This window comes from Rutilus rutilus (genome assembly GCF_951802725.1).
Source record: "Rutilus rutilus genome assembly, chromosome: 2".
Classification (NCBI taxonomy): Eukaryota; Metazoa; Chordata; class Actinopteri; order Cypriniformes; family Leuciscidae; genus Rutilus; species Rutilus rutilus.
Window position 1 is genome coordinate 53,900,183 of NC_140210.1, and position 23,445 is coordinate 53,923,627.

General features: G+C 39.4%; 2 protein-coding genes across 6 annotated transcripts; both read left to right on the forward strand.

Moving 5' to 3' along the window:
• The first annotated feature begins 451 nt into the window (after positions 1-451).
• LOC311286815 (uncharacterized protein) lies at positions 452-5,689 on the forward strand. Of its 2 annotated transcripts, none has more exons than XM_084403111.1 (7): positions 452-1,280; positions 1,445-1,768; positions 2,009-2,326; positions 2,953-3,123; positions 4,066-4,161; positions 4,729-4,772; positions 4,850-5,689. In XM_084403111.1, exons 1-7 carry the CDS (start codon positions 1,241-1,243, stop codon positions 5,159-5,161), a joined length of 1,305 nt encoding a protein of 434 aa, XP_084259237.1. In that variant the 5' UTR covers positions 452-1,240; the 3' UTR covers positions 5,162-5,689. The 2 variants fall into 2 exon arrangements, with proteins under 2 accessions (XP_084259237.1, XP_084259238.1); XM_084403112.1 differs by having other exon boundaries at positions 2,956-3,123.
• Positions 5,690-8,451: 2,762 nt separating this feature from the next.
• Positions 8,452-23,232, forward strand: LOC311283143 (polymeric immunoglobulin receptor-like). 4 transcript variants are annotated; one of them, XR_014626024.1, is made up of 10 exons: positions 8,452-8,533; positions 8,621-8,917; positions 9,021-9,341; positions 9,460-9,774; positions 18,809-19,120; positions 19,203-19,520; positions 19,597-19,872; positions 21,284-21,666; positions 21,757-21,837; positions 22,108-23,231. XR_014626024.1 is itself a non-coding variant. In XM_084397365.1 (9 exons), exons 1-8 carry the CDS (start codon positions 8,491-8,493, stop codon positions 21,367-21,369), a joined length of 1,968 nt encoding a protein of 655 aa, XP_084253491.1. In that variant the 5' UTR covers positions 8,452-8,490; the 3' UTR covers position 21,370; positions 22,108-23,230. The 4 variants fall into 4 exon arrangements, 1 of the variants encoding a protein (XP_084253491.1); XR_014626023.1 differs by having other exon boundaries at positions 21,757-23,232; XR_014626025.1 differs by lacking the exon at positions 21,757-21,837.
• Positions 23,233-23,445: the final 213 nt, after the last annotated feature.

Consider the following 23,445-nt stretch of genomic DNA (forward strand, 5'->3'; position numbering starts at 1 on the left):
AAAAGTGAGGGATATATTATTGGTAAGTGGGAAGAGGTAGGACCTCCAACACTACCATGTGGTTTACTTTGGGGTGGAGAGGGGATACAAACATTCGTTTTTTTTTAGGAAATTAACATTTTCAGATGAGAAACTGGGAGGGATTGCTGGAGAAAGTGATAGCCCGATTGTCTAAATGGACCTGGCTATTACCACAATTTGGCGGCCTCAACATTCTGGCATAAGAAGACTGTTATGGAGCCTTTATTGGAGTTGTTTTGTAAAATACAAAGGACAATTGTGAACCGTTTTTGGAGTGGGGCACACTGGATCCATGCTGCAGCACTTTATTTACCTGTCCATGAAGGAGGTATACAAGCAGCACAAAGACTTTTATATCACAAAGACTTGACTTGGGCCCATACTGCAAGATTCATTTTGAAGAACGCAGGTGGGCTCGGGTTGGATAAACATTTGTTCATAATGGACTTGGGAAAGGTGAGTCCGTCAGAGATTACTCCCAAGTCAATGTTTCAGTAGAAAACAGTTTTTAAAGTGGATCGGAGTAGTGATGACACAGGACACTTCAGTCTCCTTACTACTTCAGTAAGCGTATCTGCTGTTTGAAGCGTAATGGGGCTGGAAAAATCAGACACCTCTTGGGCGATGATGGGTGGAAGCTGGGTGGAATTCTTAAAGAAGTGACAGGATTTAAATCTGAACGTCCTGTCTCAAAACTGACACATTTGCTCAGTCACACATCAAGTTTTTTTTTTTTTTTTTTTTTTATATATTTGATGTTTTATGTTTTAGCATAATTTTGTCATATCTTTATATCTTGTGTGTAGTTTTTGAGGGTCAGTTGTTTTAGAATATTAATTACTTGTTTTATATATATTTATATTATTATTGTGAATATACTGTATATGAGATATAAATGGTGATCAAATAAAAGTTGTTTAATCTCTCTCTCTCTCTCTCTCTCTCTCTCTCTTTCTCTCTCTCTCTCTCTCTCTTTCTCTCTCTCTCTCTCTATCCCCTCCCCTCCCCTCCCCTCCCCTCTCTGTCTCTCTCTCTCTCTCTCTCTCTCTCTCTCTCTCTCTCTCTCTCAGAGGAAGTGGGCATCTCTGACACATTTAGCTCTTCATGTTAAACATGTAAACAGGAAATAAACACTCAAAACTCTTCTGAACACACATCGAGAGCTTCAGAAGAACTGAATCTACTAACAACAGAGAAGATCATTTAATAAGAGAGAAGAATGAAGATCATCTGGACTTTCACTCTGCTGATGATTCCTGGTAAGAATCTGAACTCAAGTTCACATCACAGAAGAACAGAGATTAAAACCATGAATAAAAGTCTTAATCTTTAACCAATATGGTGACATTTCCTTTAAAACACTTTAAAATGAATCTCAGTTCAGTGTGTATTAGTGTTGAATGAAGATGCTGGTTTGTTGTAGGTGTCGTGAGCTCCATGAACGTGACAGGATATTCAGGAGGAGGAGTCAAGTTCACATGCAAATATGAGGAAAACTATAAGACAAATGCAAAGCATTTCTGTAAAGGTGATCAGTGGCCAGGATGTTCTGACCGTATCAGGACTAATGAAACAGAAAAATGGGTTAATTCTGGAAGATTCTCTCTGTATGACAACACAAGTGCATCAGTCTTGAAAGTGACCATCAGAGATCTGACAGAAGAGGATTCTGGGACGTACCAGTGTGGAGTTCATAGGACTACAGAAAAAGATCCCTCCACTGAAGTGAATCTGAAGGTTTTAACAGGTGAGTAACTGAGCCCCTCAAACTCATGATGATCTCCACAACATCACGATACTCAACACTGACTGTAATTACTGACGTTTACACGTGAAACTCATTACAGACGCCATCAACCTTTTTTATCTCCTAATGTAAGATTTACACATAATCTTGAATTACATTCATAAATGTTGCAGCAAAGTGAGCAGAAATGTGTTTATATTGAGAACAAAATGACAAATTATCTGGGTTTGTGTTTAACAGGTCAACAAAACAGGACAGTGAGAGGATATTCAGGAGGAAACGTCAATATAAGCTTTAAATATGAGAAGAAAGACAAGAACAATGTGAAAGTCTGTAAATATGGTAAAACACATCAATGTTTTACTGTAATAAACACTAGCAGAAGTGCAGAATGGAAACATGACAGACAATTCTCCGTTCATGATGACGGATCTGCAGAACTCTTACATCTGTTTATCAGAGATCTGAATAAGAACGACTCTGGAAAATACAGAATTACAGTCAAAGTTTCTGAAGATTACAGTTTCTTCTCTGAGTTTAATCTGGACATCAGCGACGGTGAGCAGCTTTCAGTCATTTATGCATTTGTTATTTTGTGTGTTAGAATTCATGAATATGTTGTTTAATTTTAACATTAATGCACTCGTGGAGAGCATCAGTCTATATGACCGCTTATTCTTCATTTCATTTTTAATTATCCAGTAACTGGACATCTGGACCCAGTTTTAAAGCAGCATTTTTAGTTTTCTGTGTGGTAATTTCCTATCACTGCAGTGTTTGGTACTGCAGCATTAGTGTGGTAATTTGGACACAGTATTACCGTTTTTAACATTAGTACAGGTGTGGTCATCTGAATGCTGTAGAAGTGTAGCTTTTAGAACTGCTGTGAGTCCTTTTACCACACTTTTACTGCAGTTTAACAGTGTTCACCAGTCACTCTGCTGCACTGTATTAATCAGTGTGAAACCACAGGCTTCAGTTCTGGAAACTCAAACTAACAGCTCGCGATTCTGTTTGATAAGTGTCTGTGTTTCAGAAAACATGAATTCTGGGTAGTGAATGTGTGACAAACATCAGTAACACTTTACTAATTTACCAGTAGACACGTGATGTCTAGTTCTCTGTATGAAAAAAAAAAAAAAAACTTCCTTTAGACATTCATTATTTTATTGTTTTATATAAAGAAGTTCCAGAAACAACAACACCATCTTCATCACCATCTCCACCACCACCACCACCATCATCATCATCATCATCATCATCATCTGCTTCTTCTGTCTCATCAGTCAAAACTTCACCGTTCTCAAGCGTTTCCAGAACTTCTAGCATCCTATCAGCATCTCCAAAAACATCAGGTGTTCTTGTGCTGAAATACAAACATGTCATTCATGGTCGTACATTTTTGAAGCTAATTTAATATATTTTAAATTATATGTTATATATATATATATATATATGGCAATATGTTGAAAATAAAATAAAATAAAAATAATCCAATAATTTTTGCTTTACATATTGAGTTGAATTTGTATTTTGGCATGGGCTATCAAGACAACAGCAGTCTTTTGAGTGTCATTATAGGTTAATCAACTTCCACTGATTTCCAACTGCCTAATTAAATATTCACTTGCTTTGTACAGCAGCGCCAGGCATCAGACCGGTGTTGGGGTGGAGCTTATAGCATCATAAAGGGTAGGTTTAGTGATTGGGTGGGGTTGGTCATTCGTTAAGGTAGAGCTTATAGTTACAGTGAAGTGAAGGGTTATAGTTATAGTTACAGTCGGTGGTTAGTGGTTGTGGCAGGAGACGTTATGGTCAGCACCACCCTAACTTCCGCTCTGATGCTGTTGGCCTGGCGCTGCTGTCCTCAGACTGCTGTGACGTGTGGTTCTGCAGTTCTGCCGTTAGATATATCTCGATACAAACATGCATGAACCGAGCAATTGACTCGAAATGTTTATGATTTCTCATGGTCGATGTAAAAGGTGAGTTGATTAAGATGAGTTTGTTCAATGTATATTATGTAGTTATAAAACATAGTAGCATTGCATATTGAGTGATTGTGTGAACAAACTGGTGAATCGTTTTTTGAACCGGTTCATTAAAATGAACTGTCCTAAAGAATTAGCTCAAAAAAAGAAGAAAAAAGAATCCCATCACTAATATGTGAAACATAAAAAACTGTGAACCTAGTATCATGGTCTGGCCAATCCTATGTCAAACGTCAAGCTCCGTCCATGATCTGTTTGATATTTAGCGATGATCATATTCTCAGATTATTTCTCCTGTGTTTTCAGGCTCTCCTCTGATCGTTCCTCTGGTTCTGGTTCCTCTGGTTCTGATCTTCGCTGGACTCTTATTAGTGTTTCTCTGTAAGAAGCGTCATTCTCGAGGTAAAACTCATTATTAACTTCTTTAAATGCAGAAACTCCTTTTATAATGAGATTAAAAGATAGGGCCCAATTTTAAGGATCTAAGCATATGGTCAAAAGCGAACGACGTAAGTGCACTTAGGATGTGTCTGAATCCACTTTTGCTAGTTTAACGACGGGAAAAATGGTCGGTGCGCCCGGCGCATGGTCTAAAAGGGTTGTCCATTTCAGTTTCCTCAAAATAGCAATGCGCCAACAATGCGCCTGAACCCTCCTCGTTTTCAGACCAGCAGCCCATGGGCGCACAAATCGGTACAAATTAAATAGCAAATAAAGGTTCTAAGAGGGATAAGGGCTGGAAATGAAAATGATAACTGCATTAGGCTGAAACTAGAAAAAAATACTTGCCGCATTGCGAGGGGTGTATAGATTTCTTGATTTGTTTTCCCACTTTCTGTCGCCACCTATAGGCTGCAATAAGACACAAGCAAAAGACAGATATTTGATGTGTGAAAACATTTACACAAGACACCAGTTGAAATGTGATATACAGTAATGTCATTAATTTAGGATGCTTGTTATTGGCAGGTGGTGAAATTAATTCTCAGACTGGACCAGGAAAACATGAAGTGGTGAGTCCAGTTACTGTATAAAATAATAAAATAGATCTTCAGAGAGGTAAAAAAAAAATGTATCTGTCTCTCCTCAGGTTTCTGGTTGCGCTGTGAATTATATGAGACCTTCAAATATGAACAAAGAATTACCCACAAACCCCTCTGATTCTTCTGACACTGTTTATGCCACTGCCCAGTTACCCACAAACCCCTCTGTTTCTTCGAACTGCGTTTACGCTACAGTTGAGAAAGGCACTGGTGACTCTCAGCGCTGCATCACATCTGCTGAGGATCTGAATTACGCAGTGGTGAATTTCCACAAGAAATCTGACTGTCCTGACAGTGTCAGTATCAGGAATAATCAGGATTACAGTGAATACGCTGCTGTCAATCATCTCACTGCTTGATGAGACACAGCAGAGGATATAAATGAGCTGAATGTTTTGTTTTGGGGATTAGGCTTCCATGTTTGGCATTTGTGTTATTTTTGTGATGCTCTTCTGCTGTATATTTCAGGCTTACAGTATTCTTGCGAATCAGACTTTTGACTGTTGGCATATACTGTAGGTTCAATGTTATAAAGCTCATAGACTTTAGCAAATACAGCAACTATAGTTTTTTTATCTTTCTCAGTGCTCATTTTAACAACCTGATAACAATTTAAAAACCCCAGATGAGTTTGTAATATGATAGGCATCGACTAATGAAAGAAAGAAAATACAGCTTCTGACCATTTGAGAGTGCCTGATGTGTCTTTAGTTTTTGCTCCAATGTTTATTTCATAAAACTCCCCACTGATGTAATAAAAAATAGATTGAACATTTGCTTCGTCCAAATATCTTGCTTTGAGTTCAGTAAAACCTGTGAACCATGTGAAGTTTGATTTAAAGGTACAATGTGTAAGAATTTTGCATTAAAATATCCCAAAATCTCAAGGCCAGTGTTATATATTTTGTTAAGTTGATTACTTACAATATCCCAAATGTTTCCAACTATTTTTAAATCGTGAGAAAAGTGTGATTTTAACCAAGGAAACGGGGCGTTAGAGCAGGGGGGAGCTGGGAGTCGCCAGTCAGTGGCGTCATATCCGCGTTACCCTCGGTTTCCGCTCGTACTGCGTGGAGTCCCGGACAAATGCGGAAGTTGTAGTTGTAGCGTCTATCAAGCAACAAACGTTAGCTTGTTTCGTGCAGTCGTTATGGAACACAATTATTCTTTACTGATTGCAGCTGGTTCTGTCGACAAAGCATGCTTAATTTTATATTTTCCAAATGTAGCATTCGGTAATAGTTATGTTTATGTAAGGGAAGTATTATTGCTTTAGATTTGTGTTTAGTTTATTGACATTGTTTATCACGTCTGGTGTTTATGGCCATGTAAATAAACATAGCATGTGTTATACATAAAGATTAATCAGTATTTTGGCAAATGATGTGGGTATGTTCAAATGTACTTTTACAACAATTGTTTAGAACACGTAAAACTGTGCCGCGTTATCACAACAAAGAATTCGACATACAGTAACATCTATGATAACCAATTTAGTATTAAACCTTACTTTTCTTGCGGTTAATTCATTTAAATGAAATAAAAGTGTGATGAGGTTCAAGAGTCAGGAAGGAAGAAGACAGGGGTCGGCGTGACTGGGACTCGTACTTTATTAAAATAAAGCAAAACAAACAAAAGTCGTGCACAACGCGCATTCACCGTGGCAACCGCGGCGGCACAAAACAGTTAAAAAATGAGAGCTCGGATCCACCGGTTTTCTTTCTCTGCGTCCAATTTTCTCTTCAGTCTCTCTCTCGTTCCAGTGCGGCTTATAAGCGGTCTCTCCACGCGGATCACGGCAATAAGACACAGGTGTTCGTCATTTGCACTTGACCTACTTGCGTCCCTCTCGTCTCTTCTCTCTCCCATTACAGACCGCGCTGAACCACGCCCCCCTCGCCACAAAAAGCATGTCATTAAACGCAACATTTATAAAAATAGAACTTCGCCTCATCCATGAACATGATTTTTTGACTCCCGTCTGACTGATTTACATCAACGGTGGAGTTTAAAACGACAGTTCCCATCATTCCACGCTCCTTCACATCGCCATCAAGCTACGCCGTTGTTGTTGTTTGGAATGTAGTGCCCTCTAGTGGCAAAAAAAATATTTTATTGTACCTTAAAAAAAAAAAAAAAAAAAAAAAATCTGTTTGATTATATAGGTTACACAATTTCTGTGTATGTTGTACTATATTCATTTGATATATATTAACCACGATGTGTATTAGATCCAAAACCCACTAAATTACTGAGAGTTGTTACCTGTAGCAGAAGAGCCTCTTCTCAATAGTATTAACTCTTTATGTTCCAAGATCGTTCAAGCTGGCAGTTAGTAAGCCTCCTATAAAGAAATCACAATTAGATCCAAATGAATTAGCAAATTACAGACCCATTTCAAATCTTCCATTTATTTCTAAAATACTAGAAAAAGTTGTGTCCCCACAACTGTTCTCCTTCTTGCAAAAAAAAAAATATATATATATATATGGAAAATTTCAGTCCGGATTCAGGCCCCATTTGTGCACGTTACAATTACAAAAGACCTAGTTTGTGCTGCGTTCGACAAATAGATCATAAAATACTCGACTACAAAATTACACTGGTATTCAGGGACAGACAGTAAGTTGGTTTAGATCATACCTATCAAACCATTACTATTTAGACAGGGGGAAATCTAAGATGAAGTCAGTAAAAAATGGAGTGCCACAAGGCTCTGTGTTAGGCCCTCTGCTATTTCCAATATGCATGCTGCAACTTGGTAATATTATAAGAAAACATAGAGTTAGCTTCCTCTGTTATGCCGATGATACTCAGTTTCTGATCTAAGAAAAGTTAGTTCATGCATTCATGACATCTAGACTAGATTACTATGAATTACTAGCTGGTTGTTCTGCATCCTCAATAAACAAGATACAATTAGTTCATAACAGCTGCTCTCTTACTAGGTCAAGAAAATATGATCATATAACACCTATTTTATCATCTCTACTAAGTTCCATATCAATTATAACGTATACTGACCTATAAGGCCCTAAACTGTGTATTTAACCAATCTGCTTTCGCCCTACAATCCAGCACGTTCTTTAAGATCACTAAACTCTGGGCTGTTGATAGTAGTCCAACCAAAGGAGGGAGAACATTTTCTCATTTGGCTTCCTGAAATGCATAACTTGGACACAGTCACCTCTGATAAACGAATATCTACTACGGCTACTCACAAATTATCTGGACTAGACTGGAATTAAATTTAATTAGTGCTTGTGTGGTTAACATGAGAACTGCTGCTGCTTGCGTGTGTGTCCACTAGATGTCACTGTCCATTTCTAGTCTTTTAGATTCTAGTCTTGTCTTCTTCATGAGGCCTCTCAAAGGTTTAATTCATTGCTGGTATTTATACTTTTAGACATAGAAATGTCCCAAATCTGACACAAAATATTTTTACTGACACACAATACAAGCACAAATCTATCTGACATGTTGAAGTTTCTTACATTCATAATAATTTCTGCATAAAAAGGCACATCAAAATCAGCTACTGTATCTTCAGCCAGATGGCGCTCTCTCTCAGTTTAGCACAGAGTCAAAGGAGAACTATCTATATGATGTCATACTATAAAAACCCCTACTAACAGCCCTCTTGCACACAGAGAACATTCAGCATAAAGAAGACTGAACTCAACTCACAATGAAGATCCTCCTCATCTTCTTCACTTTCTCCCTGATCTCAGGTCAGAGCTTTTCTCTTTCATCACTGCAGTAATGATGCTGTTTTCTGTTCATGAGGTTTCTGATCACAGTATCAATCTGATTGACAGGTGCAGTGAGATGCGTCAGTGTCACTGGATATTCTGGAGGAAGTCTTCTTGTTGATTCTGGAAATCTTTGGTTCAGTAACTCCGCTAAATATATGGTTAAACATAACCCATGGAGAACCATAATAAATAACAAGAAACACAATGAATGGACTAGTGAAGGAAGATTTATTCTTTTTAGCAACAAATATGGAAACCTCATGATATTTATCATAGAATTGAACACAAAGGATACTGGAAAATACAGAATCAGGGTTCTTGACAAATGGTATATAGATCTAACTTTGAATGTGAAAAAAGGTGAGTAATTCAAGTGTGTACTGAAAATCCTCATTTTAAATGTATGGATAATTGTGGAGTTTATTTCTTTATTATGTGATTCATGAGATTATTATAATTACAGATTCATGTTGTAAAGGGTCAAAGACAGTTTTGATAAATGGTGGAGAAACTGCCACCTTCAGCTGTGAATATTCACATAATCATATTAATGATGCAAAAGCCATATTCAAAGAACGACAAAACTCCATTGAAAAGTTGATACACGGCACTGACACTCTGAATAAGGAAGGAAGATTAAGTATTTCTGATGACAGACATATAAACTTCTTCACCATGAGAATTACTGATGTGACTCCAGATGATGGAGGAGTTTATTTATGTGGAGTTTGGATCAACAGACTCTTCTACTCCATTAGTGCTAAAGTTAATCTGCACATTATGAGTGAGTAGAACAAACTCTCAGTGTCATCTAAGTTGATATATCAGTATTTTCGTATTCAGTATTTGCTAAATGTTGCATTCGATGAAGACTGATTCAGTCAGATATTTGTGATTGACAGCTAAAGTGGGCGTGTCTAGAGCGACTGGCCACTCAGGAGGTCGTATGATGATCAAGTGTGAACATCCTCAACACAAAACCAAGCCAAAATACATCTGTAAAGAATCAGATGGATGTTCAGAGAGGAAGAATCCAGGAGTTCAGGATAAATGGATGGAGAATGGAGATGTTTCTTTATATGACGACACCAGAGCAGGAGTCTTGATGGTGTTTTTTAGAGAGCTGAAAGCTGCAGATGCAGGAACATACAGATGTGGAGTGAATGTGTCTCACTATACTGAGAGCTTCACTGAACTTCAGCTGCTCGTCAGAGATGGTGAGGAACCGCAGATGTAGCAGGGATATGTTGTTACACCAGATTATTCATTTTATTTGTTTATAGTATTTAATTTTATTCGTTATTATTGTTTGTTATGGGGTATTTTATTTTGAAAGACTATTGTGAGCTCATATTAAAAGTAATAATCACAGTATGCACGTCGGCTGACGTCATACGTAGGTGAGAGAAGAAAATTGCGGTGCAATCTAGGTTCGTCCTCTTTCCGGCGATGGTGTTAGTGGAGAGAGGTACGATCTCACGAGCTCTGTACATTTCATGTTTCAGTATGTTTCATAAGTGTTCACGTCATGTTTAAACGATAAAATATGTGAAAGTATTCAAGCTGATGTTATGTCAAACTGTTCGTTCGAGTTATCAGTGTGTTAAATTAAGTTTATGAGTTTAATTATCGGGTGAACAGCGAACTATACAAAATGGCGGCGCCGAGTGTGTATTGTGTGCGAGACATGTGTCGTGTGTGAGAGATATAAAGATAGATGATATATATATATAAAGAGATATATGTATATGGTTATAATGAAATGTATTGTATTATGAAGATAACGAATCTTATATTAAAAAGTGAAAGTATATGTGTTTTAATGATTAACTAACTGGTACATTTATCGTACATTTTTGTGGTTAACAGGCATTGCAGAACAAGCAACGCTGATTGTGCCTGTGTGTGTTTTGTTTACTAATACAGGTATGTTAATTGATGTCTTAAACACTGTATTTCTGGTATAAATGTACAAAAATGTATACGAATTTCACTTTATATTATTGTTTATACTATTATATTACTATACATATGATATTATAATATTGTTATATATATATAATGTAAATGTGTGTATGTAAATGTTATGAATGGTGCCCTCGCTCTTTCCGGCGATGGTGTTAGTGGAGAGAGGCATTGCAGAACAAGCAACGCTGATTGTGCCTGTGTGTGTTTTGTTTACTAATACAGGCACTACAATTAAATCACCCGCATCAAAACTAGTTTGTGTGGACAGTCCTTTATTTCTAAAAAAAAATTACACAACGCAGAGGGACAACCGCTACAAAACTGGTGCCGTGACCCATCGAATGGTTGATTGCTGTCGACCGCCGGGATTGCTGACGTGGAGTCTGACTGACGCTCAGACGAGACGGGAGACGCGGGACGTGACGGGACTTCGGGCGTCTGTTGCTGTTCTACGGTTGTGTTTGGAGCTCGAGAGGTTGGAGTCGTGCATGGGAGGAGACTGTCGCTGGAAGGAGATTCTGACACTGAAGACACAGGAGGGCGGCAGATGTGTAGACTGTTGGACTGTTCAGTTGCAGTTAGGCTGGATCGGACAAGTGCCGTGCTCCACCGAATTACTGTCTAAACTGTGAAGGAAGGTATTTCACATCATCATTTGACTGAGCTTTCAACCACAGAACTGTAATAACGTAGTGAACTGAATCTTATGTGGTTTATGGACAATTGAACATTTTTGAAAAGTTATAACACGGGTTGATTATCATTGATTACTTTTTAAACATTTTTGTGTTTTGAGAGCGTACTACGACATCTGAAGGGAATGGCTGCTAAACAAGGTAATTTGGGGTGGGACAACACATTTTCGGTCGGTAGAGGGCGGGGCAATCTGATAAACACGCCTGATGACATAAGGGTGTTTGGGGACCCTGAGTTTTGCAGTACAGGCCGGGGTAGAACAGTTGCCGGTTCTACTTACGACAGTAGTGAAATGTGTGGTAGCCCATTACCAAGAGCCAGTAATTTTGAGTACGCTCCTCTGGAGTCAGAAATGTCAGGTCGAATGAGTAACCTCATAAAACAAATTGGAAGTGAGATTGGACAGTCAATCAGAGAAAGTATGATGAAAACTGATCTTCCGAATTATCCATTGACCAAGAAGTCTCAAGAAGGTGACAGTGGTCATGTGACTGATCATTCAAATACTACTGTCATTGATGCATCAAAAATGAATTTGATCCTGAAAACTGAGGTGGCAGCACCACCACACTTTAGAGGGGATGGTTCAGATAGATACTCAATCATGGAATGGGAAGACATGATGAGGGTATATTTGAACAAACTAGATGTGACCAATTCTGACATGGTTGATGAAATAATGAACAGAGTAATGGGGCGGGCCAGAGATGTAATGAAAGTGTGGCTGCGCAATGGTACGACAACTCCTACTGTTGACTCTCTCTTTTCTGTTTTGAAGCAGCACTTCGGGGACCAGAGCAGTTCAGGTATCCCGTTGGCTGACTTCTATTCTGTGAGACCATATCCTAAAGAGGGTGCGTGGGATTATTGGATAAGATTAAACAAGGCAGCAGATGTTGCTGAGCAGAACTTGAGATTGGAAGGCAGAACTCTGCATAACAGAAGCAAAGAGTTAGCAGTTATGTTTATCCGCAACTGTCCTGACAGAGAGTTAGCTTTTGTTTTCAAGAGTAAACCTGTACAGTCATGGACTGCATCAGAAGTCCAAGAGCAACTTGATGAGTTATTGAGAGAACGCAAGTTGACTAATCAAACTGTCAAACAATTTACCACAGTTGTCTCTGAACCAGAAGTTAACGTGACTCCCCCACCATCTAAGTCTGAACAGGGTGCAGGCGTGAATGACGAGAATGCGCTGGACAAAGTCTTAACCTTGCTAGAAAAAGCGTTGTTGTGCAACGCTCAGTCTACACGGGGCCCCTGGCCTAAACAAACAGGGAATAGAAGTCGAGAATGCAGAGTGTGTCGGAGCAGTGAGCACAGCACGACTGCTCATTGCAAAATGTATAACTTGTGTTTCAAGTGTTTTGCAGCTGGACACGTGAGCTACAACTGTGACCGAACAACGTCCAGGGTGGGCTCCGGTCGGCAAACTGAAGTCACACCACAGGGAAACTAGACAGCTCCCTTCGGGCAGAGGACGAGGTGGGGCTGTGTAGTAATTCCTCTGGTGAGACTGATATTGAGTCCGTTTATTCTTTCTTCTGTGAGAGTATTGGCAAAACGAAAACCGTAATTTTTCAGAATAGCATGCAAGTTGATCAGAGTAGCAGTTTGTTTTATGCTAGTGTGTTATTACAGGACAAAGTTGAACTTCAGGGGATGTTGGACAGTGGCTCCATGGCGACTACTCTGAGCGCTGATGTAGTTCCGCAGCTCAGAAGTGCTGGGGTGCTGGACCAAGATATCCTGAGTTCTTCAGATATTGTCTTGGTAGGTTGCGGTGGAAAACAAACTAGTCCTGATGGTGTATGTAATCTGAAGCTTGAAGTCTACGGGGTTAGTTTCAGTGTCCCTGTTCTAATTGTGAGTGGTCAAAAGGACCCAATCATCCTCGGAACTAATGTTCTGAAACCTCTAATAAGTCAGATGAAACGTACAGACCAATTTTGGAGAGTGGTGAATAGACCTGACGCAGCTGTACCATCTGAGAATAGCCACTTTTTGCGAATGCTTTCATGTATAGAGAGATGGAGGGGTGATTCAATTCCTGACAGGGTGGGTACGCTGAGGCTGAGGTCATCTGTGACACTGCAGCCTATGAGTGAACACCTTGTCTGGGGTCGTTTGCCCCCAGGGTCAGTACTGTCAGCAGGGAGCACAGTGGTCGTTGAACCAAGTACTTCGCGTTGTGTGCATCGGAACGTGTTGGTTGGGAGGGTTGTGTCACCTTTGTGGGGTGATGGCTGGCTTCCTGTAAAGATGATCAATCCGACCAGTGCAGAAATTGTGCTGAGGAGAAACGCGAAGGTGGCCGACGTGTATCCTTGTGTTGCTTTGGAGGATCTCGCTCAAAGCACAGATGTGATGGTTAGCCAAAATTCAGGTGAAGTACGTTTTGATAGGTCAGGTGGTAGTGTGATGATGAGTGGCTCTTCATCTGCAGCAAGCTCAGTAGGTGACCGTAGATTGTGTGACCTGGGGCTGAGCGATCTGAATGTCAGGGACTGTGAAGTATCTTCCTTTTGGCAGAACAAGCTCATTGACCTCATTGAGAAATATGAAAGTGTGTTTTCCAGGCACAGTTTGGACTGTGGCGAAGCGAAGGGGTTTTGTCATCGTATCAGAGTTACAGACGACAAGCCCTTTCGTCTTCCGTATCGTCGTCTATCTCCCGCACATTACTTGAAGTTGAAAGAGACTTTAGATGAAATGGAAGAAAAAGAAATCATAAGAAAGTCGAGCAGTGAGTTTGCGTCTCCATTGGTCTTGGTGTGGAAGAAAAATGGTGAGTTAAGGATATGCACTGATTTCCGATGGTTAAACGCACGTACTGTGAAGGATGCTCACCCTCTTCCACATCAAGCTGATGTGCTGGCGGCTTTGGGGGGGAATGCATACTTTAGTACCATGGACCTGACTTCCGGGTACTACAACATTCCCTTACACGAAGACGATAAGAGATTCACTGCGTTCTGTTCACCTTTGGGGCTCCACGAGTATAATCGGTTACCCCAAGGATTGTGTAACAGTCCAGCAACATTTATGAGAATGATGTTGACTGTGTTTGGGGACCAGAATTTCTTGAGTCTTTTGTGTTATTTGGACGATTTATTAGTTTTCGGAAAGACTGAAAAGGAGAGTTTGGAAAGGCTCGAGATGGTGTTTCGGCGTCTGAAAGACCACAATTTGAAACTGTCTCCTTCAAAATGTAGTTTTTTGAGAAGGTCAGTAAAATTTTTGGGTCATATCGTGTCTGAAGAAGGGGTCGCCAGTGATCCAGCAAAAATTGAAGCTATTGTGAATATATCTGAGAAAGACTTGATGGAGAATGACGGCGTAACACCATCAGCGAGTAAAATCAGGTCCTTTTTAGGCATGGTAGTGTACTACCAGCATTTCATCGAGAATTGCTCTTCAGTGGCTAAACCATTGTTTCAGCTTTTGACGGGACAGAAAAGACCTAGGATGGGGAGAGGAATGAAGCGACTGAAAAGAAGTCGAGCCCTCTCTTCATCTGATTGGACTGACGATTGCAGGCAAAGCCTGGAAAATTTGAAGACTGTCTTGGTGAGTCAAGTTTTGCTTGCTCACCCAGATTTTTCGAAGCCGTTTCTGTTGTCTGTGGATGCCTCTACTAGTGGGCTTGGTGCCGTTTTGTCGCAGGTTCAGGAGGGGAGTGCTGTGGCTAGGCCCATTGCGTTTGCGTCTAAATCTTTAAATCATGCACAATCAAAGTACCCAGCACACAGACTTGAGTTTTTGGCGATGAAGTGGGCTATTAGTGATAAGTTCAGTCATTGGCTCCGGGGACACAGGTTCACTGTGTGGACTGATAATAACCCACTTAAGTACATCCTCACAAAACCCAAGCTGGACGCATGTGAACAGCGGTGGGTAGCGAAGTTGTCACCGTATGATTTTGACATTCAATACATCCCAGGACCGAAAAATGTAGTGGCGGACGCGTTAAGCAGACACCCATTTGCGACTTCGAAAATTCTGCATAGACTGACTAGAACACCTTACGATGTTTTGCGGCATGAGGCAAAGTCTGTTGCTGTTGAGCAGGTGCAGGATACGTTCCATCTTACATGTGAGCAAAGGCAGTGTGATGGCATTGATGTGGATGGGCTTTCAGAACGTACAAATGGTGGTGAAAATGTGTATGTTGGGTCTACTTACTTTATTGGGACAGTCTCTCGTCAAGATTTGTCAGCTGTTCTTCGATCTCATCAGGACTGGGAGCATGGTGCAGCCGTTAGGAGTATGGCATATGTGCAACACTTGGAATGCTTGGCGGATGTAGAGCAGAGTCAGCTTCACAGTCTTACTCATGATGAGTTGCTGGAAAAGCAGAGTCAGGATCCTGTAATTGACAGAGTGAAATTCTTTGTAGAGAGAGGAAGACGTCCATCTCGCAGAGAAAAAGTGTTTGAGTCAAAAAGAACTTTAAAAATTCTGCGGCAATGGGGCAAACTTAACTTGAGGTTGGGTGTTCTCTATAGAATCTCAAAGAATCCGGTGTCTAAGAAAAAGACTTATCAATTTGTGGTGCCAACAGCTCTCCGGAGTACTGTTCTGAAAGGTGTGCATGATAATGCTGGCCACCAAGGTCAGCATCGCACCCTCTGGTTGGCTAGACAACGGTTCTTTTGGGAGTCTATGGAGGAAGACATAAAGAAATACGTTAATGAGTGTGAGAGGTGCGTTTTGAGTAAACGACCTGAGCCAGAGGCGAGGGCTCCACTCGTATCAATTCAGACAACTGCTCCGCTAGAAATGGTGTGCCTTGACTTCTGGTCAGCGGAAGATGCGAACAATAAGTCGGTCGATGTGTTAGTGGTCACTGACCATTTTACTAAGTTTTCTTGCGCGTATGTGTGTCCGAACCAAACTGCAGAAGCAGTTGCCCGTGTTTTATGGAACAAGTTTTTCTGCATTTATGGATTCCCGGGTCGCATACATTCCGACAGAGGTGCGAACTTTGAGAGCTTGTTGATGGTTGAGCTATTGAGATTGTCCGGTGTGAGAAAGTCACACACAACTCCATATCATCCCATGGGGAATGGACAAACTGAGAGATTTAACCGTACCCTGGGTGATATGATCCGTTCACTTCCTCCGAGATCCAAAGTTAAGTGGCCACAGATGCTAAACACTCTTACTTTCGCGTACAATTGTACAAGACATGAAACCACTGGGTATCCACCGTTTCTCTTGATGTTCGGACGAACACCAAGATTACCAGTGGATGTCCTTTTTGAAAGTGTCATCGTGGATCATGAAACTGTTGATGTTCATAAGTACGTTCAGTCACTTAAGAAAGACCTGAGGGAAGCAATGTCAGTCGCGCAAGAACATGCCAAACAGCAACAGACTAAACAAGCGGAGTATTATGACCGAAAAGGAAAAGGGCATTCTCTTGAGTTGGGTGACAGAGTGCTTCTTGCGAATAAGGGGGAACGTGGGAAAAGAAAGTTAGCAGATCGATGGGAGAGGGTAGTATATGTTGTTGTGGGAAAAAGTGACACTTTGAACACGTATAAAATACGAAATCCGGGGACAGGTCAAATCAAGACTGTACATCGTAATCTGTTGATGCCTGTCAACTTCCTGCCAGTGCCTGCTTGGAATGAAGGCAGTGATAGTGGTGACAGTGTTGAGAATTCCACTGTCTGTGCTTCTTGTGAAGACAATCAAACTCAGAGTGAAGATCGTACATCTCGTTGGGTGGCCGATCTTACTGATGCCTCGAATGTGACGAGAAAGGAGTCTGTTGAGTGTTTCAACGTTGATCAGAGTGATGCAACTGATGACATGGTTGCAGAATGTGACACTAAGATGGACAGAAAATCTGTGTGTGAGAGAAATTCCGACAACTTACCCAGTTCAGTTCTGTCAGTATGTTCAATGGTGTCTGATGATTCTTCTGTATCAGCAGTTTTGAGTGATGAGTGTGCTTCCAAAGTCGATGAGCCTAATAATCTAGCTGTTACAGAAACTCCTGTGTCAAGTGTGCAAGATCAGAGGATTGAAAGAGAATCAAATGGTCAAGAAGGCCTAAGGTCAAGATTTGGAAGGCTCATTAGACCAGTAAACAGGCTAATACAGTCAATGTCTACACAGAGAGTACACGCAATTGAAAATTAAATTAAATTAAAGTGTTGAACGAAAACTAAGTGATGTTACACTGTTTGACGACATTTTTTTTTTTTTTTTTCTTGGCCATATACTTTGTATGATGTACATTTATGGGTACAATTCTGGATGTCATGTATTGAACTATGTAAAAGGCATAGTTTTCTATAGGTAATTTGGGGATTAGCTACCCCTGGGTTACCTTAATCTCAGAAGAGATAGTTGAGAGCTGATCGGATCTAATGTGATCTCAGAACATGTGACATTGTTAACTTGCAAAGTTTTTGTACGTGATTCATAATCTGGTGTAAAACAGTGGGGGTGGATGTAGCAGGGATATGTTGTTACACCAGATTATTCATTTTATTTGTTTATAGTATTTAATTTTATTCGTTATTATTGTTTGTTATGGGGTATTTTATTTTGAAAGACTATTGTGAGCTCATATTAAAAGTAATAATCACAGTATGCACGTCGGCTGACGTCATACGTAGGTGAGAGAAGAAAATTGCGGTGCAATCTAGGTTCGTCCTCTTTCCGGCGATGGTGTTAGTGGAGAGAGGTACGATCTCACGAGCTCTGTACATTTCATGTTTCAGTATGTTTCATAAGTGTTCACGTCATGTTTAAACGATAAAATATGTGAAAGTATTCAAGCTGATGTTATGTCAAACTGTTCGTTCGAGTTATCAGTGTGTTAAATTAAGTTTATGAGTTTAATTATCGGGTGAACAGCGAACTATACAAAATGGCGGCGCCGAGTGTGTATTGTGTGCGAGACATGTGTCGTGTGTGAGAGATATAAAGATAGATGATATATATATATAAAGAGATATATGTATATGGTTATAATGAAATGTATTGTATTATGAAGATAACGAATCTTATATTAAAAAGTGAAAGTATATGTGTTTTAATGATTAACTAACTGGTACATTTATCGTACATTTTTGTGGTTAACAGGCATTGCAGAACAAGCAACGCTGATTGTGCCTGTGTGTGTTTTGTTTACTAATACAGGTATGTTAATTGATGTCTTAAACACTGTATTTCTGGTATAAATGTACAAAAATGTATACGAATTTCACTTTATATTATTGTTTATACTATTATATTACTATACATATGATATTATAATATTGTTATATATATATAATGTAAATGTGTGTATGTAAATGTTATGAATGGTGCCCTCGCTCTTTCCGGCGATGGTGTTAGTGGAGAGAGGCATTGCAGAACAAGCAACGCTGATTGTGCCTGTGTGTGTTTTGTTTACTAATACAGGCACTACAATTAAATCACCCGCATCAAAACTAGTTTGTGTGGACAGTCCTTTATTTCTAAAAAAAAATTACACAACGCAGAGGGACAACCGCTACACAAACACTTTATGATTTATATAAAGTATTTGTTCTGATCTTTATGTAAACTTGTCCTGGTTTAAAGGTGCAAAATATCCAAAGATGGAGTCTGAATCTGTTCATCTTGGTGAAGAAGTCAACATCACCTGTCAGATCCCAGAGGAACATAAAGTTCATTTCTGCAAAGAGGATGATGATCACATCTGTCAAAACATCAGCACATCTGCAGTGACAGAAATGAGTCCTTCATCTGAGAGAAATGAAGAGAGAGTTTTTACAGTGAGCATCAGTAATGTGAGCGTGAGAGATGCTGGAGTTTACTGGTGTGGAGCAGAAACCAGAGACACACATTTGACTTTCATCTCCCTGACCACCAAAATTCAGCTCAACCTCTTCAGTGAGTGAATTCAGATGATTTCATTGTAGTAAATACAGTATATTCAGAATCATGTGTGTTAAATGTCTGTGTTTGTTTGCAGTGGCTCCAGTAGTGAGACGTGAAGGAGAATCTGCTGAGATCTTCTGCCCTTATGATTCAATCTATAAATCAAAGTCAAAGTCTCTCTGTAAGGGGAAGTGCTCCACTAGAGATAGAAATACTCTCAATGAGACTGTGAGAGAAGAGAAAGAGACCAAGACTGACAGATTAACTCTGAATGATGATGTCACTGCAAGTGTCTTCACTGGGACCATCACTGGACTGACAGCAGAGGATGCTGGGAAATACTGGTGTGCAGTGACATTAGAGAGAGACGTGAATTATCTTTACACTCATCTGATCGTCATCATGAACGAGGGTGAGGAAGGTTTATACATCTGAATATGTGAAACTATGGCTGTGAATTGATGTTCTTATATTTCTAATATTTCCAGAGCTGAACTTGACTAAGTATGAAGGAGACGACGTGTCAATCCAGTGCAAACATCATGATGAACATCAGAAATGCTTCTGCAAAGCACATGAACCCTCCATGTGTGTGAAGGATGGAGTTTCATTGGAGACGATCAGAGATGATCGATTCTCTTTCAGTGATGAAGCTTCTACTGGAGTCTTTACTGTAAACATCACTGATCTGAGAGAAGAGGATTCTGGGATATACTGGTGTGGATCTCACATCATCACTAAAGTCACTCTCACTGTTAATATGGGTAAGTCCCTGATCTTTTTGAAGATGTTTACTAATAATATAGGTTCCCTTTCGAAACGTTTACTCGTATTCCGTCTTTGCTAGATACTTTGGGGAAAACTCCCTTTTCCCTGAAATTGTGAAGCCTTTAATTAAAAAATGCGGTGCCACTGCCCAGCCATAACAGTGTAGCAATCTGAGCATACCTATTGGCTGGGCTCATATTCGCCATAGGAATCAGATTTATTCTCCTTCAGTGACAAAACTTACCTTGTTGATTCTTGAAAGAAGCCTTCTCGCCGTTGAAGAAGTCAGGCAGCGGAACGAGTGCTCTCCTGCAATCAAGCAGACCAGCGGCCAGCAGACTTTGATCAGCGTGTGTTCTGGCCAGCTGATTTCAACATCTCCCCTGTGGCAATCCGTAGAGTATATTACGCGTTGACTTACGCTTTCGGTGGACCTTCAATGCCACATCGGCGTCAGAGCGCACTCCACCAGAGGTGTGACCTTTAAACAACCATAAAACATGATGGTTCTGCTTACATGGCACGCCGTGATTAGATTGGTTCCCCGTAGCGTCTAGCAAAGACACAATACGAGTAAAGGTTTTGAAAGGGAACGTCTCGGTTACTTGCGTAACCCTGGTTACCTGAGAAAACGGAAACTATTATTGTGTAGACGGCCATGGTATGTCGCTACTCAACTGACGTTCATTGCTTCAGTCGAATTAAACCTGATACCTATGGTGAATATGAGCTGCTTTTATAGCCCCTGGCCCTTTCGGCGGGATCTGCGCTCTCTCAGCGGGATGCGCCGTGATTGGCTCGCGCAGACACACTGCTTCGCCATAGGTTCATGCAGTACCCATAGCCGCTTTGTTATGGCTGTGCAGTGGCACTGCATTTTTGAATTAAAGGCTTAAAAATGTGGAGAAAATTGAGTTTTCCCCATAGCATCTAGCAAAGACGCAATACTTGTTCCCATTATCTCAGGGACCAGATGTTATGTAAATAACTGAGACATTATTTATGACTTTTTCACCATTTTTGATAGTTATATAATGATATCTTATGTACATTCTCATATAAAACTTTCTATAGGACAATTATAGGCCTAACATAGCCTATTGAATATTCTTTGTTTTGTTTTTTTTGTTATGTACATGAAACGGTCTCTAGTTGTGATATAGAAATGTATCAATGGTAGTAAAGTAAAAGCCGTGCGTGTAAACCTCACTCCCCTGATCTCAAGAGGCGCACAAGCGACAGACGCTAGAGACTGCAGATATCTATATATTTTTTTATATTTTTTTATCTATCTATCTATCTATCTATCTATCTATCTATCTATATATATATATATATATATATATTTTTTTTTTTTTTTATGTGATTACGTCCCCGTTTCTCCGTAATGTGTTTGTGTGTTTTCAGATTTCTCTTTGATCAACATTATTTCTTTGTGTTTGACTCTGCTGCTGATTGGAGGATTCACTTTGACTGAGTGTTTATTAGGATGAGGTGATGCTGTCCTTCACACACACACACACACACACACACACACACACACACACACACACACACACATACACACACACACACACACACACACACACACACACACATTTATCTATGAAGCAGATTATAACTATTAAAGACTAACCCAAACCCTGAAATAAAAGGATGTTTATGAAGTCTTTTTAACAAATTAGGACATTTTAAAATGTTTTGTCAGAAGCATCTCACTGTTGTTCATCGCTGACGTTGTGTTGAGATCTTAAGGATGATCTCATCATCGGACGAGACACAGTGAAACAGTGAGTCTGGGTCTTCATTCATTGAAGTTCTTGTGCGTTTCATTTGTAAGTTTCATTCTGCACATCATGTTTTTCTCTTTTTATTCTCAGATCACACTTTCTTGAGCAGATCCACTTTATTCCTCTACTAACCTTCCCACAATCCCCTCTGATGGCTTTGCATCTGTGAATGTGCGATTTATAGACTAACAGTTTGTTTGACAAGGCCTTGATTTTAACCATTATTATTATTATTATTATTATTATTATCATCAGTTTTTTTTATTATTAAAAGTGTTTAAAAAAAGGCTTTGAATATCTTTTTGTCATGAGCTGTTTCATGAAGTCTGTGGTGTTTGTGTTTGCGTGATGAACAGGCCATTTTCCGACCATCTCAAAGCCGCAGAGAACAGGTGAAGGTTCAACTAGCTCTAATTTTAGTTCTTTTCTATGAACAAACAGACATATTCAGGAAACCCACAGAGAGACACATGAGACTGAACAGAGAGAGAGAGAAGATGAACAGAAGACAATAAAGAGCTGTCAGTAATTCACCTTCAACATTTACTGTGTTTAATGAGGAAAAGGCTGAAAAACATTTATGATTTACAAATGATCCATGTGTGGTTTAAAAATTTTACTTTTAAAAACTGATCAAATTAAATAAATACAATGAGCCACAAATCAATGACAGAATATCTGTAAACATCCTATAATTGTTGAAAGAGTGGAAACCACGTTCACGGTGAATCATAATTTTAAATCATAAAAATACTTTATGTATTTATATATTGAGTTCAACACATTACTCTTAAACTTCAAAATGACTATTATCTAATAGATTAAAGTAGATTCTACATGATCTAGAGGGAGTGTGAGTTGGTTTGCTGTGCTGAAATGTGTTTGTAAGGTTTTGCAGGATATATGTGGTCGGTCAGCTGAAGAGAAACGGTTTATCTTGTGGTTTTCAGCCTGTGGTTTTCTTTGGCTCTTGCTCTTTATATTCTTTTACTCGAACCGAGATGCGCTTCAGGCTCTTGTGTATGTCATAAACACAGGAAATGGTTTCTGTAGAAACGATGGACACACACTTTACACTCCTTAAAGAGATGCTGTGAATTTGTGTAATATTATCAAAAATATTTTTATTCAGGTTGTTTGAAATATAGATATCACAAATACTTCTGTTGAATGTGGAATGACTTTGACAGTATCAAAGGGAAGCACAAGCTCAGTGTGTGTTATAAAATGTCTTGGTGTTCAAATGTAATTTTTCACTGCTGGATTAATTATTTATTCTCTGGTATAGAGTTTATTTTTTTTATTTTTTATTTTTTAGCTTTGTTACTGGATTAGTCTTTTATAAATCTAGTTATTAAATGAATAAAGTCTCTTTGAATCTCTTTAGAGTTTGTGTTTGTAATTTCCTGTTCGTCCTGTTCATCAGATGAGTCATTTAAACCTTCGGCTTCCTCTAGTGGCAAAATGACCTCCGTGAAGTTGGCTCCCCATAAAACGAAAAGACTAAAGAAAGACTTTAACTGTCTGTAAGCTGTTAAAAGTATTCAGAAAACTTAAGACACTACACAATTTAAAAAATAATAATAAAATAAATAAATATTGGTTATTTTATTTTAATACAAAATGAAAGCATCAGTCACACGTAGCCTAGAGTATAGTGACAGTACATTACATATCATTGTGCATTGGTGATTATATAAAGACCAAGTGTCAATATCTAGCACAAATCTAAACTAAAACATTCCCATATCTAAAGAAAAGAACAATGACAGCTGCAGC